This window comes from Spinacia oleracea, chromosome 4 (genome assembly GCF_020520425.1).
Source record: "Spinacia oleracea cultivar Varoflay chromosome 4, BTI_SOV_V1, whole genome shotgun sequence".
Classification (NCBI taxonomy): domain Eukaryota; kingdom Viridiplantae; phylum Streptophyta; class Magnoliopsida; order Caryophyllales; family Amaranthaceae; genus Spinacia; species Spinacia oleracea.
In genome coordinates, this window is record NC_079490.1 from 174,972,636 (window position 1) to 174,990,613 (window position 17,978).

The 17,978-nt window shown below is 36.8% G+C and overlaps 1 protein-coding gene across 1 annotated transcript; it reads left to right on the plus strand.

Annotated features, from left to right (window-relative positions):
- Window positions 1–14,201: 14,201 nt before the first annotated feature.
- On the plus strand, window positions 14,202–14,918 carry LOC130472190 (uncharacterized). Its single transcript, XM_056842683.1, has one exon. It carries the CDS (start codon window positions 14,202–14,204, stop codon window positions 14,916–14,918), a length of 717 nt encoding a protein of 238 aa, XP_056698661.1.
- The last annotated feature ends 3,060 nt before the right edge of the window (window positions 14,919–17,978 follow it).

The following is a 17,978-nucleotide window of genomic DNA, read 5'->3' on the forward strand; positions in this document are numbered from 1 at the left end:
TATTCCAAAAATAGAATAAAATATAAGTGTAAAAAACTTTCAGGAACAGACTTAAAAGGAAAGCGTAAGAAACTTTCAGGAACGGAGGTAGTATCAAATTAGGTGTTGTTTACACGTGTTCGGTATTACTTATATCGCGATGTTTAATTTTGGACTTTGGTGTTATTTGAATTTTGAAAAATCTTCTAAAGGTGTACTCGAGGGAGAAGAGTCTGATAACGTATAAGCCTGACAGGATTCCATCTCAACGGGACAGAATTCCAGTGTTCTTTTAGAGTTTGACATATTTTTAAAACATGAACCATTCCTTCATTGTGCAGCAAATTGAATTAGGAGTAACTGCTAAGAAAACGGTGATAAGACACCAATACATATGAATATATATAATTACAATTGTAAGCAATTTTTTGCAGAAAAAATGCCTAAATAATAATCAAGAGGGTCCACGCGACCAAGCACATAGTACTTCATAATTTAAATGCATTACACAAATGAATAATTTGCGGTGAAACTTATTGAAAAGCACATAGTACTTCATAATTTAAATGCATTACACAAATGAATAATTTGCGGTGAAACTTATTGAAAAGCACATAGTACTTCATAATTTAAATGCATTACACAAATGAATAATTTGCGGTGAAACTTATTGAAAAGTAAGTATTTTAGGGGTGCGTTCTGTTCACTTTACAAAAATAAGTTTCAGGTCCAATAAGTTCAGATAAGTTCAGATAAGTTCCAATAAGTTTCAATAAGTTCCAATAAGTTCAGATACGTTCCAATAAGTTCAGATAAGTTCAGATAAGTTTCAATAAGTTTCAATAAGTTCCAATAAGTTCCAATAAGTCAAATAAGTTGAACAGAACGCACCCTAGGTCCCGTACAACATATAGATGAGACTATATTTTATTTTCTACCGTAACTTTATTTTAAAGGGTATTTTAGTAATATTAAGTTTTACGGTTTTTTCATGAAATGCCCCTGAGGTTTCACGAAATTCACCAAATACCCCTGCGTGTTTCAAAATACATAATATACCCCTATTTAAACTTAAAGTGCACCAAATACCCTTGGATTTAACGGCCGTTAGTGATCCGTTAGTATTAATTTACGTTTATACCCTTATTACCAATATTCGACATTTTAACTTAAAAAAAAATATCTTTCCTTCTCTCTCCTCTCATCTCCTCTGTTGTTTCTTACCCATCTTCAATCTCACCCCCAATTAATCAATAACCATTGATTCACCTCAAATTACCCAGAAATACAAGCCTCTTCTTCCGGTGATTGGGTAGTGCAGGTGGTAGGAAGTCCGGAGAATCCACTATTGCCGCCGACGAAGGTTGAAGGCTGGCGGCGAGAGGAGATCGAGGAAGGAAGGAGAAGACGGCGCGGCGGCATCGAAGGAAGGAGAAGACGGCGCGGCTACAACGAAGGAAGTTGAAGACGGCGCGGCGGCAACGAAGGAAGGAGAAGACGGCGCGACGGCAACGAAGGAAGGAGAAGACGGCAGTGCCTGCTCAATTCTCTCTCCTCGAACCAACTCCTTCTCCCTACCAAACTCCAAACAGCTAAAACTTCTTCAATTATTCACCCTAGCAACAACAATTCGACTCCATCATCGACTAAATTATCGCCGCCGACGTTTACAATATTTTCAATCTGGGTTTTGCGCGCTTCTGAATTTTAAGGATTCCTTTCTGGGTTTTGTTCTTCTGTTAAATTCCAAATCTGGGTTTATCTTAATTTATGTAAATAATTTTTATTTCACTTGAATCAATACAAGCAAAAAAGTGCAAAAAATGGGAGATGACTATATGAATTTTGTGCCACCACCAGCAATGAATGAAGTGACTCCGGTGATGTCGAGGTTGAGATCATTAAGGAGATTGTTGAGTATGGGCACGGAGGGTGGCACCTGCTCAACAAGTCTACTGCTTCTGTTTGTTTTAGAATCCTAATTATCTCAGTAATGCCCAGCACGTAGAACATTGCCATTGTAATAAAACTACTAACACAACCCTGAAGCAAAATACTGGGTTAAATTATTGCTCTGATGTTAATCCTTATCAAATTATTGCTCTGAATTCACAATCTAGTTCCCTCGCTTAGTTATTTCTGTATTTCTAAGGCAGCTAGAGCAAGGATTACCACAGGTCATAACCTTGCAACTGCTGCAAGGAAGTACGAGTTGGGGCTTCTCTTTGTCTTTATACTTGTTTAACAACTGCCAATATATACTTCAAATATATATATATATAAAGCTACTCTACAAATTAATCAGTTATTTATGGAATATAATCCCTGTTTATTGCTGGAAATTTGTTATTAATTGTTCTACTTCATATTGCTAGGAAAAAGTAGAAATGCAAACTAGCCGTTAGAATCAAATTCTGCAGTTTAAAAGCAGTTTGGGTATTTGGTGCAAACAAGTTTACAAATAGGTGTATATTGTGCAAAAAGTTTATAAATAGGTGCATTTGTTGAATTATAAACAGGACTTAACGGATGACTAACGGAAAGTCAAAATAGGGGTATTTGGTGAACAGTACGAAAAAAATAGGGGTATATTATGTATTTTGAAACACGCAGGGGTATTTGGTGAATTTCGTGAAACCTCGGGGGCATTTCATGAAAAAACCGTAAGTTTTATCGTGGGTTGTTGGGAAAATTAGAGAAAACTAATATTATTCAAATTGTTAAGTGATTAGTGCAATTTTAGGAGCTTATGGTTGACAAAAATACTTAAGTTGGGGAAAAAACTCATCAGACCTGTTATCAGATACCCGTTTCTTTTAGAATTGAACTAGTTATTGCCCCGAGCGATTACCCCGGGTCGTACATTGTATGGTGATATTACTTCTTTTTTTTGTTTAAATGAATTTAGCACAATTGTTATTATATTATATATACATAAATATTGATTAACAAATTTGTAATTAGTTAACTAAATTTTGTTGGATTCAAGTTTCTTATGAAGATATTGTATAAATTTTTATTAAGATTTAGTTTTACTTGATTGGTACTCGGTATAAAAAATTAATTTTGCTATTAGTTTACTTGATTGGTACTCCGTATAAAACTTTAAATTTTCTAATTCACTTATAAACATAAGAAATTTCTTAATGTATCAATTATTACAAATTGAATAACAAAAAAGATATGTTTTTGGAAAAACATATAACTGGTTAGCTAAAGAAGTAGTGCAACAATTAACTTTTTTTTTTTTTATGTATGATCTGAATAATTAATAAAGATTAAGTAAAAAAGTGTATACTTCGTAATAGGTTATTATTCAAATATATATTAGGTACTAAAGTTTTAATATTTATAAAAATGACTTTTGTCTTTTTTCGATTATTACTTTAGAATCATATGTTATATCATTGTAGAGATGATTAAAACTTTACATTATGAATGAGAGGTCATGAGTTCGAACATTGATACTAACATTTTTTGTGATAATAAAATTGAGTACTACATGTGTGCGCGTGACATAGTACATCATCATTCCACTTGCCAAAGCACAATGACACATAGCAACATGACATTCTTTGCCTTGGAGATTTAATAATGGTATACTACGTAGTAACGTAGATGATATCCATAACCATTACCATACCAGTACTATTAACCAACATTCCGGATACGGTATATGATCTGATAAACATATCGATTATAATACCTTATTTTCTTGATCGGGTATCTAAGTGGGTTTCGGGTTTATATGTTATTTTGTTGAACACACTTTTTATTACTTGTTTTACATAAAATGAAAGAAACTAAATAAATTCTTGTCTGGGGTATACGGAGTAGACGTATAATAACACATAATTTTTATTTTTATTTTTATTTTTTTAACTATTGTAGGCTAAGAGTATAATGATTGTTTTATAAAAAATATTTATGAAAATCAAAATACTATCTTGCTATTACGGAGTAGTAACTTATTATTACGTACTTCATATATTATATAAACAATAATATCAAAAAATTGTGATTTTTCATTACAAACATATTTCTTCAAATCAGTATTAATATATTATGTTTGGTTCTTGCCAAAATTAATCTTTTCATATATACTTGTATTATATTATATATAAGGAAAGAATAAGAAAAATAATCAAGAATTTAGATATTTAAAAGATTCTTTAATCAAAATATTTAAAAAAAAAATCAAAAACACATCAGAAGATGACCGTGTCATTTATGTTGTATTTTTTAGTGGAGTATATAGTTATTGATTATTGATACCAATGGATCATATAAATCTTCAAGGAAATTATCCTGAGGTGAAATTAAATAAACTCAGATGATCATCTTAGGAGTGTTAATGACCCTAACTAGCTAATTTGAGAATTCCGAGCTCGGCTCATAATTTCTAAGGCTAACTAAGTACAACCAAGCCCGGCTTGCCAATCTCGTGATTAGATTATATAAAAGGTGAGTTAGGTAGTCCGTCTAGTTTTCTTCCTAATAAAAAAAAATTATTTCGGTTCTGTCATCTTCACATTTTTTTCACTTATTTCAGGTTTAATAAGATAAGATAAAACTTTATATAAGATAAAATAAGGGTTAATAAGTTCAGATAAAATAAGATAAGGATATAGATCAATAAATTCAAAGGACACCTTTTTATAACTTCAAATAAGGGCCAAGAAGATAAGATAAGTTTGGATAAGATAAGATAAAGGGTAATAAGATAAGATAATAGGAAATTGTTGTACACATTTTAAAGCCTACCCTTTGTAAGAATATATAACTGACTAAGGGGCCTTAAACCAATGGAAACCCAACAACAAGGTCAGGCCCAACAAAGTCACAAGATCAGAAAGAAGGAACGAGGTCAACCCAGCATAGGTGAAGCCAATAAGAGTGTGAGCCCAGAGGACAGAAACCCAACGCCGATTGCGAGGTACGTAAATGGAAGCGCAGACGGGCCGTGCTTCGTGCACGGGCCGTGCTTCGTGCACGGGCCGTGCTTCGTGCACGGGCCGTGCTTCGTGCCGGGTCATTGTCAAGGGGGAAAGAGGCTGACGTGGCCACGACCAGTCGGTTTTCTTCTCCCATTCAAGAAGTTATGGGGAGCAACTCTCACTCGATCTCTGGTAACCGTATCATAGCTGCACCATATAAGGAGTATAAATAATGCAGAAATATAAGATTTAAGACAACAACAACACACAAACAGAGCATTCATATTTTCGTAGCTTTCTATAGCTTTAGCCGTAACGCTTAGTTTAGCCCTAGGTTTAGTAGCCTACAAGTGGTTCGTAATCTTCCCCATGTATGGAAGAACTCCAAGTTGTTAGCGCCGGTGTGTTTTCCATTCATTCAACCATTGGGTACATTTCCTCATGATTTAATGTTTGTCCAGCTTTCCTTACATATCAATTGATGATATTTAGTTGCCTTGTATGAGGTTATCTTAAGCATTTCATTTTACATTAACTCAGCTCTCTTATAAACGGGTTTTGATTAGGTGATTTCTTACTAAATTACTGGTTCTCGAGCGAGACCTCTACATAAAAAGGCCGGCCGTCCTTAAGGGCAGTAGCCTAGGCACATTGATCACCTTACAATATAAGATGCTAGTATTTGTTCGCGTTTAGCGTCAATCGAAGTATAAGATACGATAAGTTCATAACCAACAAGATAAGATAAGATAAGAATATAAGATAACAATAACTTCATGTGTAAAGTTATAAACTTGTATTTACTGGACATGCTTTGATACAGAACACTTATACACATGCTCCTTATTTAATATTTTTTGGAGAGACATTTGTTTGAAGTTGTAACTCGATCATTCCATTTAGTGGACCTGGTATACGTAGTGGACTCAACATTCTCTGCTGACTGTTGTTTATCCTTATTCATTAAGACTGTAATGTCATGCTTAACAGTCAGCAGTGCCCAGTACTGTACTACTGCTGCTGAGCAGATCAGTCAATAATAACTTAATACCGTACAAATGTACAAGAATGGAATTGGACAAATATGAGTCGTATTATCGTATGTATGACCCATCAAAGTTCCCCTCCTGTGGTATTTAAAATAGTGCTTATTCCTTCCTTGTTTACATGACATAATTGAGTTTTTGGTACTATTCACACAAACTTTTTTGATTTTCTTTTGTGATTTATAACTTAAGAAAAAATATAGTCGTGTGGGAACCTATTAGATTCGTCTCAATAAATATTTTTTTAATATCAACTTTTTATAATTTTTTCTTTCCCGTAATGAAAGATATTAATGTTTGAAATTCTGCATTGGAAAACGTGTCTAAATAATTGTGTCATTTCAAAAAGAACGGAGTAAGTATATCATGTGAGATAGATAACGGAAAATGGATCATCCGAGTCTGAGATGGTCTAGTTCATTTTCTATTGCTCTCGTATGAACGGGCCATGGGTTGAGATTGCATTAAGGAGAAAAATAGGTCGATAATTAACTATCTATGCAAGTGCGGGCCGGGAGTGAAATCTCAAAATATTTCTCAAGAGGGTCAATAATTCAATATCACAGTAGGAGTAAATTTATGATGAAGATATATAAAGTGTGACCCACATAATTGGCTTGGATATACAAAAGTTAACCAAGTTCATATGATGAAGTAAATCGACAAGTAGCGTTTATTATGTTTCTTACTCTGAAAAATAAGCATGCCTTAAGCTTGGAGGCGCCCACACAATTGTATCGAATAAAAGCATATTGTTGTGAATCACGCTAAAGTTACTAATCATGAACAAACAACACATCTATCACGCAAGGACATATTAAAGGGTGTTTAATTTGCTAAATTGTCTATGATGAGGGTTTAATGACTAACAATTCCACTTGGCAATTCCACTTAATTTTGGGAATTATTAAGACGTTACAATTAGTCAAAGGCCTCACAAAATTATACACTACTCAATTATCTTTTAAAGAGTACAAATTTAAATTACATTCATGTTTGAATTATATACCTCAAATTGTTACCAACCATTGTAAGCTAGAAATGTGAGTAACAAGTATGTGATTATTATTTATTTATACAACATATTGTATTGTCGTAAAAAGCTTGTTAATAACAACACTGCTGACATGTTCTATTCACCTGATCGGTTTACATTCATTTGAATTATATTGAACTTCAACTCAAACATGCCTTACTTAACCTTAAACATAATAACCAGTCACCAAATATTACTCGAAACAAAATCGACCCTCAAAATACCCTTTGGAATGATTCATTTGCCACACCTAGTTCAAACAACCCTTTACGAATAAAGTTTTGGTGGTAGACTTAGTGTGAAACATTATTCAAGTAATAATTGAAATCAAGGATAAACTTTAGCTTTAGAGCAAACAACATGAAGAAATATTTGGACTTTGTAAACATTTGACTTAGGATGATTATGATGTTACAGAGAGTGGTGGATAGCTCAGTTGGTTAGAGCTTCCATCTCGGTTCCAGGTGATCCTGAGATCGATTCTCATCCCCGCCTTTGTGGCTCATTCACACCAAAAAAATAAATGATTATGATGTTACACAAAATTTTGGTCATCTTTTTTGTAAATCTTCCTTATCTTTTTGCTTCTTCTTATTGCTCATGCTTTGATTAGTGGTCAGCTCCATAAGTATATTTGCTTATAATTTTTGGTGGCAGAATTATGAAATATATAAAGGTCAATCCATTAGGCTATGACCATACCATCATATTTTTCACCTTTCTGTGAGCTTTCAGGTTTGTGTTCCTATTTTGATTTAAAATAAACTTATTTCCGAGTCTTTAAATTTTATTTGGTTTACCTTATACTTTTGTATTTCATTTTTTTCTACGTTGTATCCAAACGTTTTAAATTTTATACGTTGTACTCCTTTAGTTGCAAAAGTCAAGCACCATACTTTATCCCTGTCAATTAACAAATATTAACAAGTTGCGTTACTTGTTTAATGTAAAAAATCCAGAATTTTCTACGTACATTAGCGTTGGGCGGTTAACAACGTACAAAGATAAGGTAGATTATAATATAGAAAAATCTTGGTTTGTTTAAAAAGTAACGTAATTTTTACCGTTGTGTTAACAATAAGGATAAGGTTGATTATATTTTACAAGTACATTGGTACAGTATGCACGTTTTCAAATACATAAGTACAACGTATCTCTATTATATAAGCCAACTCCTGAGGGCTTTTTAGTAACTTAACTTTTCGTGTCCCCCAATAAATTTACAATAACACCCCTCACTGTTTAACAGTGTATGCCAGACCCATCCAATTTCTAACGCCCAAAACGAAATTAATTAAAAAAAACCGCTCTCCTAATTTAATTAGTAGCCGAAACTTACAAATTCCACAAATAATAAACACTGGAAAACCAATCAGTGAGAAAATCTCATAAAACCTTTGAATCTCTCTCTCCAAAAATTCAAAAACCCTCATTCAATCACCCCTAAATCGCAGGATTTGGTAAACCCTCATTCAATCACCCCTAAATCGCTCATTCAATCACCCCTCATTCAATCGTTATTGAAATCCCTCATTCAATCACCCCTAAATCGCAGGATTTCGTAAACCCTAGCCGAAAATTTCTGCTACTTCAATTGTATTGCAATTTTTAAATTCCAACTTCAAGCTGGCATATCGATTTCAAGCATATTCAACAAATTGCGGTCAAAGATAATTTTCGTATTCGATGGAGAAATTGGAGATGCGCAGCTGTTTCTTCACCAACGGGGTCCACCGGAGACTCTGATTTTCCGACGACGAGGAAGCAGTGGCGCAATCAGTTAATATTGTAAGCTTTATTTTCTGTAATTTGAATGAAACTTTTGAATCTCTCTCCAAAATCACCTGATTTGTTTTTCCCAAATTTGAAATCTAAATTCTTCGAACTTACTTCCAATTTACTCAGCAATTCAACCAAACACTTAAAAATTAAGTTTAATATTAACCTATTTGTTTAATTACGAAATTGTGCACAAAAGTTAGGGTCCTGCATTTAGGTAATTGAAGAACAATCGTGTTTTTCTTGCTTTATTCAATTGTATTGATTATAATTTATTTGATAATTTGTTGCAGAATTTTATTCATGATGAAGATATACGGCTTGATACGATCAAAGCTAGATGTAATTTCCTGTAATTTGAGCTCAAATGTGTTTGATTTTGCTTATAATTGATGAAATCATGAAATGTATGTATTTTGAAAGGGTTTTTGCATTGTTACAGTTAGAAATGTCATCAAACGACATGCTGAATGGACGGAGCGACTTTCAAGGTATGAATTATTCGAAATTGCTAATGTAATGTGGATAGACCGTCAAGAACTTAATTAGAGACTTTGGTGCCCAGATGTAAGAGACTTTAATGTGCTTCTTGATCATATATGATGGTCTTTAATCTTTAACCAAACGATTCGCACCGTTGAGTTTTTCTTTCGTTGCATCGTTACATTACGTCTATTTGAATGTTTTCTGCGTCATCTATCCAGAATGGTTCCCGTAAATTTACACCATATCCATAGAAATTATAGAAATTTTCCTAATTTGTTTTTCTGCAACAAATTGTTAACCAAAGAATGATTTATCTGAACAGGAATTCAAAGAAGCCGATGTAGATCTAGACGAAAAGATTTGTAGATCTGAATGGCATCAATTTGTATCCAAAAATCCCCAATTGTTGAAAATAATGACTCTCCAATATCTCAGGTATGTGTGATCTACTCTCAAACTCAAAAATGTATAGTATTAAAAAAAATTGCAATCAGTATAGCTTGCCAAATATGAAATGCATAGCAGGCAAACAAAATTGAACTAGGTGGTTTGACTGCTGCTACGAGTTATACTTTTGATTTTGAGATTATGTTCTTTTAATTTTATCATGTTTTCTTTAATTATAGCTGTAATCTTTCATCCATATTCTATAGTCTTTAATTTGCATTTGAGATTTCATTTTCTGAACTACATACTATATTCCTGTGGCTGCCAAAGTTGATGCCAGATTTTTCACATTTAGTTGCATAAGACCATACATGTTAGCCGCACTCTAATTCTTTCCATCTCTCTGTTTTTTTGATTAATTTTTCAATTGCTTTGAAATTTCGCCTGTCAATTGTTGTTATGGATCTGGATTTATCTTATTTTCATAGTAAATTTTAAAAAAATGTGTGCAAGTTTCGCGATTCTAGCTATTCAACTTGCTCATTTGAGGGTTTTTAATTTTGTTGTTGATCTAATTTTCAGTAATTTACATTGAACAATGCTGATGTGTTAATTGGTTGTTAATTGATGTAATTAGTTTGCATCCTTCTTTGTGGATCTGACATTGTCTCTGTTGTGAAGAGGACTAAAGCTATCAAGGCCCGACTTGAGCAAATGGACCGCGTTACTGCAGAAAATCACTGCCTTTCTTCTGAATTGGGTACCCCAATTGATCGGTAAGGAACACTAATCTCGAAACCAATTGGGGTTTTAATTGTTTGTAATGTTTGTTCTGCAAAATAAATGTTGTGCTTGGTTGGTAATTGAGATGGAAGTTGATATATTTTGGCTGAAAATTGGAAGTTTTGTAGGATTTAATGTTCTGGTCAGATAAAACCATGATCCAAATGTAGAAATTAATTGGCTTTTTCTGTATGTGTATTGGTGTATGTAAAAATTGGATTTAATGTTCTGATCTGCGATATGTTGAATCATGATCCTGGGTAATTCAATTTTGTTTTTGCTGTATTTATTGTTTGATTGTTTTATGTTGGTAATTAGATTATTTTGAATGTTTAGAGTTAGGTTGATTGATTTAGCAGCCTTCTCATAACTTCTCAGCTCACACTGGGTTAATAATTCAAGAGAGCACTGGAAAAGAGCTGCACATTCAGTGAAAAAACTGAATGATCTCTATGATTTTATTACTCAACCCACCAAATTATCACAGCATAAAGAACAGCTAGCTGCTGAACACTGCAAACACAACAACCTGACTGGCTGCACTGACTGACTGGAAAAGCACAGCTGCTGCCTGCTGCCAACTGAAACCCACCAGAACTGCAAAGACCCTGCAGAACCTGCTCAGAACCAAAAGCCACTAGACCAAGTTGCTGCCACCTGACTACATTATTTCGCGCGTGCATAAATCAGGAAATTATAATCTAACTTATATATTTAGAGATTATACTTAGAATTCAGGTATTATATAATGTGTTCTCTAATCTAGGAAATGCGCTCCCCAAAGTTTGTACTTGAGTTTTGATTTCCTCCATTGCACCTGAGTTTTGATTTCCTCCATTGTTTCATCTTTCTTTTCTAAGGTGAGGAACCATGCATTTTCCTGAGGTTCATTTAGTTGATTTAATTTTTCTGAATTTTTGGGGATTATAACACTCAATTTATGAGTTCATTGATTAATTCATAATTTAGGAATTTTTTTGATTTTTTCGAGTTTGATCAAAATTGGAGACGTATCAAGGAGAAGGATTAACAATCCGGGAAAAAAAATCTACGAGAGAAAGAAATTAAGTAATATGATGTAAATTTTGAATTGTTTTAGTTGTTTTTACTTTTTAGTACTGAATTTGAGTAAATTGTGTTTATTTCTTATTTTAAGGAAAATCCCCACGAATTATGTAATTTGGTTTGGTTTGTGACAATATATCCATCTATCATTTTAGTTTGTGTATAATCTCGCACGCATCGCGTGCATATAAGACTAGTGGAGTAATACTATAACTATAAAGTCATTATTTTAATTAAACACTAAGGCTTGTAAAACAAATTGATTAAGCCATAAAGACTAATAAAAACAACTTGATTAAACACTTACCCAAATAAATCAACTTTGCTAAAAAAAATTAAACTGACTCTTTATCTCTCTCTCTCTCTAATCATCTCTAAAAAGATAACTATGGAAAACCTCTCTGAAAAAACGCCTCCAAACTCTCAAACTCCTCAGGAACGCGACCAACTAGTAAGATCTAACAAGAAACCTAAAAGAAAAATCACAAGCTTCATCTTTGACAAGAATCCCCCACAAGATGAACAAATGATGGAGGTGGAGAACAACAACCATCAGAATCCTACGTTCATAACTAATGGAGAAAAACAACAGCTTCCAACCAATGGTAGCCCTAATACAACACTAGTGAATCCCCAACTGTCATTCAGAGATATGATTAGGGGAACACATCACCAAAATGTGGTAGTGAATCATACTCTAGCAGAGGAAGAAGAAGATGTTTCAGATGATGATATTGCACCTGAGGAATATGAAATTAATGAGCGATGTCCAGCAATCCTATTGACCAAACAAGAGAAAAAACGTATGAGAAGACCCTGGAGGAATTCATTGATTATTAAAATGTTCGATGGCAACCTGGGGTACATGGGGCTTATGCGTAGGCTCAAAAAGAAATGGAAGCTTCGAGGAGAAATTGCCCTTACATATATAGGATGCAGGTATTTCATTGCCCGATTTACCAATGAAGCGGACTATAATTATGTCCTCACACAAGGGCCATGGATGATTGATGATTGCTATTTAACAATCCGCAAATGGGTTCCTAATTTCATTCCTGATGAAACCCCTATCAAAGTACTCACATCATGGGTTAGAATTCCCAACCTATCAGTAGAGTATTTTGATATGAGCTTCCTCAACAAAATAGGGTAAAAAATCGGCAAGGTGCTACGAGTAGACAAAACAACGGCACAAGCAGAACGTGGCCAGTTTACAAAACTAAGTGTGGAAATCGATCTGACCAAACCTTTACTCTCTAAGTTTTGGCTTAAGGGGAAGATCTGGAGAATCTAGTATGAAGGAATAAGGATGATTTGCTTCAAGTGTGGTGTCACAGGTCATGAAGAGGATAAATGTCCACAGTCAAGGGCTGATGACAATCAGGTTATCGAACAAGTGAACAATCAACTAAGGCACGCATCCCTTCAAGAACATCTATGCGATCGAAGACCTGAAGAAGAAGAGACTTTTGGCACCTGGATGCAAGTTAAGAAACTGGTCCGACGGCGGAATCTAAGACCGGAAAAAGGTAGCAGTATAACCAGTAAGAATGGTACGGGATGGAACAAGTCAACCACCAACCCAGGTCAACAACCAGAACAGGCAACTAGAACCAACACTGGCGAGAATCCAGGCGTAGAAGGGGGAGTGGTTCACGATTTTCTATTCTTGAAAATCAAGAGAATAACTCAATAGCGCAAAACATGCAGAATAGCGAGATTTGTGGGGTAGTTGCAGAACAAGATATGGAAAGTGGTAATTTCCACACGGTGAATTTGGGGATTAATTCCCAACCTAGCACAAGGATTGAGGACCAAAATCTTAGATTTAGAGTAGGAAATAACTCCTCAACAAATCAAAAGTCCAACACTTCCAAAACTTCCTCCAAAACTTACCAAGAAAAAAGGAACCCCGCAAATCAAGGACTTTCAAGAGTCCTCTCAGAAGTGAACACTAACCCTAACCAACTAGTGTTTGCCGCCGCAGTGAAACCCAATGCCCCAGGAAAAGAAAATACTGTGATGACCTTCGAAGCTACAAAACAGAATCCTTCACAAGCTATTCCACAAGCTGATAAGCAAAGCCACAAAGTAGTACTGGAGACCCAACCCCACAGAAGCCATGACACCATTGCCTCTTCTTCCACACACAGTCCAACTCTCAGTGCCAACAGAGAAAACCCTCTGCGTGGGGAAACCTACGAGCGATCTATACATGGTCACAGCGAACCCCCTGACCCACATTCTGGAGGTCAGGACGGACTCGTGGGAGGATCACTCGTCGGAGATGCCGGAGTTGGTAGTGACACTGTTGCTACCCAATGAAGTCAAGCGTATCATGCACTTAATAAGTCAAGCCTATTTGACCTCTTTCACTAGCCCACCTGTTTTTATGGAAGACACAATACCAAATCTTTGTCCGAACTCTGTACCAATATCTTGTAGGGTATGGAATGTCCAAGGAGCGGGGAACCACAACTTCATCTCGGCACTCAAAGATGTTGTTCGAACCAACCGACCAAATGTGATTGCTTTAATAGAAACGCACATGGGAGGACAACAAGCACAAAAGATATCGACTATTTTGGGTTATGCAGCGCATACTCGTGTTGATGCCCAGGGGTCAGTGGCGGAATTTGGATTTTCTGGAAACTGGAGTTGGTGACAGTTGAACCTATCTTGAAACATGAACAACATATAACAATGGACATTAAGAGAGTTGGGGATACCCCCTGGTATTTTACGGCGGTTTACGCCAGTCCAGACCCTATGAAACGAAGGGAACTATGGGACGAGTTAAAAGAATTTGCGTCCACTCACAATAAGCCTTGGCTAATTGCAGGAGATTTCAATGATACCCGATTCCCTTCGGAAAGAAACAAGTCATGCAATGAGACAAATCGGAGGTCTGCCCGGTTTAATGCATGGATTGATGATATGCAATTGATTGAAGTAGAGTTTTCAGGGGCAGCACACACTTGGTCGAGAGGAGTTACTCCAAAAACAAGACAACGTGGGAGACTTGACCGAGCTCTTTGCAATGGTGAATGGGGTGTTCGGTTCGAAACTGCTAAGGTGAAACATCTACCGTCGATACAATCGGATCATTGCCCTCTTCTTATCTCCCCTAATGGCTTTGCCCCATTACAGGCCATTAACAAACCGTTCCGAGTTCAAGCTATGTGGTTGAAACATGAAAAGTTTAGTGAGTTCATAATCGAGAAGTGGGATCGAGACAGCCAGCTAGTCCCAGCCTTGACTAAACTATCTGGTGATCTTCAAGATTGGAACAAGGAAATATTTGGTAATATTTTTTGGCAAAAAAAATCAATTATTGCAAGGATTGATGGTATTCAAAAAATCTTATCCTCGAATCCTGACAGAGGGTTTCTAAAGCTTGAGGCAAAACTCAGAAAATAGCTCGATGAAGTAATGGAAAAGGAGGAGATTCTCTGGTATCAAAAGGCTCGAGTGGAGTGGCTCAAAAATGGTGATCGCAACACCTCTTTCTTTCATCTCAGCACCGTAATCAAACAGTGGAGGAATAAGGTGGTGGCTATTCGAGATGCCAATGACTCGTGGATATTTGATAAGGAGCTGGTCAAGGCCCACTTTGTGAACTTCTTTACGAAATTATTCACAGAAGAGAGCTATCCCCACCATTCTGTAATTCCTAATGATATATTCCAAGAACTTCCAGTGCGAGAATGGGAATCACTTTCAAGACCATACTCTACGGTGGAGATCGACATGGTGGTCAAGCAACTTGGGGCACTAAAAGCACCAGGACCAGATGGGTATCAAGGTCTGTTCTTCCAGAAAAATTGGGACCTGTTAGCTCCCAAGGTTCATTCAACAGTTATCGATGTACTTGAAGGCAGGGGTATGCCTGACCATTTGAATGAAACATTCATAGTGCTCATTCCAAAAACGGACCACCCAGAATTGGCTTCCCAATTCAGGCCCATTGGGCTATGCAATGTAGTCTACAAGTTTATCACAAAGGTAATTGTTAACCGTATTAAACCCCATCTACCATTCTTTATATCCAACACTCAATCGAGTTTTGTTCCGGGGAGACAAATTACGGATAACATTGTCATTATGCAAGAAGTTCTCCATACAATGAAAAGAAAACAAGGGGAGAAAGGGTACATGGCCATCAAGATAGACTTCGAAAAGGCTTACGATCGGCGTAGATGGAGTTTCATTCGAGAAACCTTATTGCAAGTGAATTTTCCTTATCTAATGATCAATGTAATCATGGAGTGTGTAACGACCTCGAGACTCAGTGTCCTCTGGAATGGCGAGCCCACACAATAATTTACACCGTCAAGAGGAGTCCGGCAAGGGGATCCCCTTTCCCCATACCTCTTTGTCATGTGCATGGAAAGATTGTTCCAAACCATTGAAGAAGCCATAATTCAGGATAAATGGAAGCCCATTAGAGCAAGTCGAAAGGGCCCACTCCTATCAAACCTGTTTTTTGCAGATGACGTGGTGCCTTTTGTCGAAGCTTCCGTTGACTAAGCGTTGGTTGTCAAGGACTGCCTTGATCGGTTCTGCGATGTTTCGGGTCAAAAAATCAGCTTGTCTAAATCCCGCGTCTACTTCTCTCAGAATGTTCCAATGGAATCACAGGAAGAGATTAGCGTTGCATTGGGGATGTCCCTCACGGATGACCTAGGGATTTATCTTGGAATGCCCACTATCACAAGTCGAGTAACAGAAGAGACATTTGGGCACCTATGTGAAAAGATTGATCGGAGGTTAACAGGTTGGAAAACCAAATATCTCTCACTAGCCGGGCGAATAACTCTCGCCAAATCAACTCTATCTACCATGGCATCCTTCTCGATGCAATCTGCCAAGATCCCAAAGTCCATATGCGATGACATCGATAAGAAAACTCGGTGGTTTATATGGGGAGGAACATATGAGAAAAGGAGTACTCACTTAATCTCGTGGGAAAACTTACAGAAGCCAATGAATCAAGGTGGGCTCAATATCAGGTCTGCTCGACAAATTAATGGTGCATTTCTTGCCAAATTGGGGTGGAGGATGCTAACGGAACCGGAATCTCTTTGGTCTCGAGTGTTGCGATATAAATATTGTAAGGGACGTTGTGACGTTGATATGTTTGTTCCTAAGGCCGGAGGGTCCAATGTTTGGAGTGGCATCACCGAAAACGCCAAGATCCTTTGTGAAGGTATGCGAGTTGCGGTTGGTAATGGAAGTCGTACCTTGTTCTGGGACCATCGATGGGCCGCATCAGAACCCCTAAGCGGCATGGCAACTCAGCCCATCCCTGGTGAGATAGCAGGAGCTAATGTGGAGGAAATGTGGGACCATGTACAAGGTTGGAAGTGGGAAAGCATTGCACCATATTTAGCCGAAGAACACCTCAAACTTATACAAGCCTTCGAACTCAAAGAAGATCCTGAACTCGCAGACTTGGTCTACTGGCAAGGAGATAAGAGGGGAAAGTTCTCAATCAAATCTGCCATGGCTCTAATGAAGAACGAAAGTGATGCCATTGGCGATGAAGGGTGGGACTTAGTATGGCATGCCCCAGTGCAACAACGAATTAGAGCATTTCTATGGCTTGTTTATCATGATAGGTTACTAGGGAATTCGAATAGGTTTAAACGGAAAATGACGGATAATCCCAAGTGCTACGTGTGTGATGCACCGGAAGAATCTACATTACACATACTGAGAGACTGCCCTGCTGCTACTATGGTATGGAAAGTACTTGGAGGACCAGCTGACTCGCATCTCTTTTATTCGCAGGGTCTTCGAGAGTGGGTCAAAGCTAATCTAGCTCATGTAGATGAAGAAGGAATGCCAATATAGGCAACGTATTTTGGTATAACTCTATGGTGGACTTGGCGTTGGAGAAACAACATCATGTTTGGGCGACAACACGAAAATCCCATTGAGTTTGGTGCCTTTCTGAAGGTGAGATATGCAGAAACACGCAATGCCATTGATGACTTGCTGGAGTCCAATACTACCACTATGCCTCAAAGAATTGAAACCTTCATACAGTGGCTTCGTCCTCCGTTTGAATGGTATGCCTTAAATGTAGATGGAGCAGCCAAAGGAAGCCCGGGGCCAGCAGGAGGGGGTGCTATCATTCGAAACCACCAAGGTGAGTTCATTTCAGCATTATCTGCGAATTTTGGACATACCTCGGCCTTCAAATATGAAGCAATGACACTCTTGCGTGGTCTGAAATTAGCCAAAGACTTACATATTGCGAAGTTGCTCATTCAAATGAATAATTTAGCATGTGTGCAAATGCTACAAAGCAAGGATTCACTAGTAGAAAAAACATCATTTGCAACTCTCCTCTTGCAACTCAGCTAATCTGCGAATGTTGCAAAATGTCAAGGTCAACGCGGGTCAAAGGTTAAATGATTTAATTACAACTTTTATGGGCTATCAAACGCTGCGATTATTGGAAAAAAGTAAATC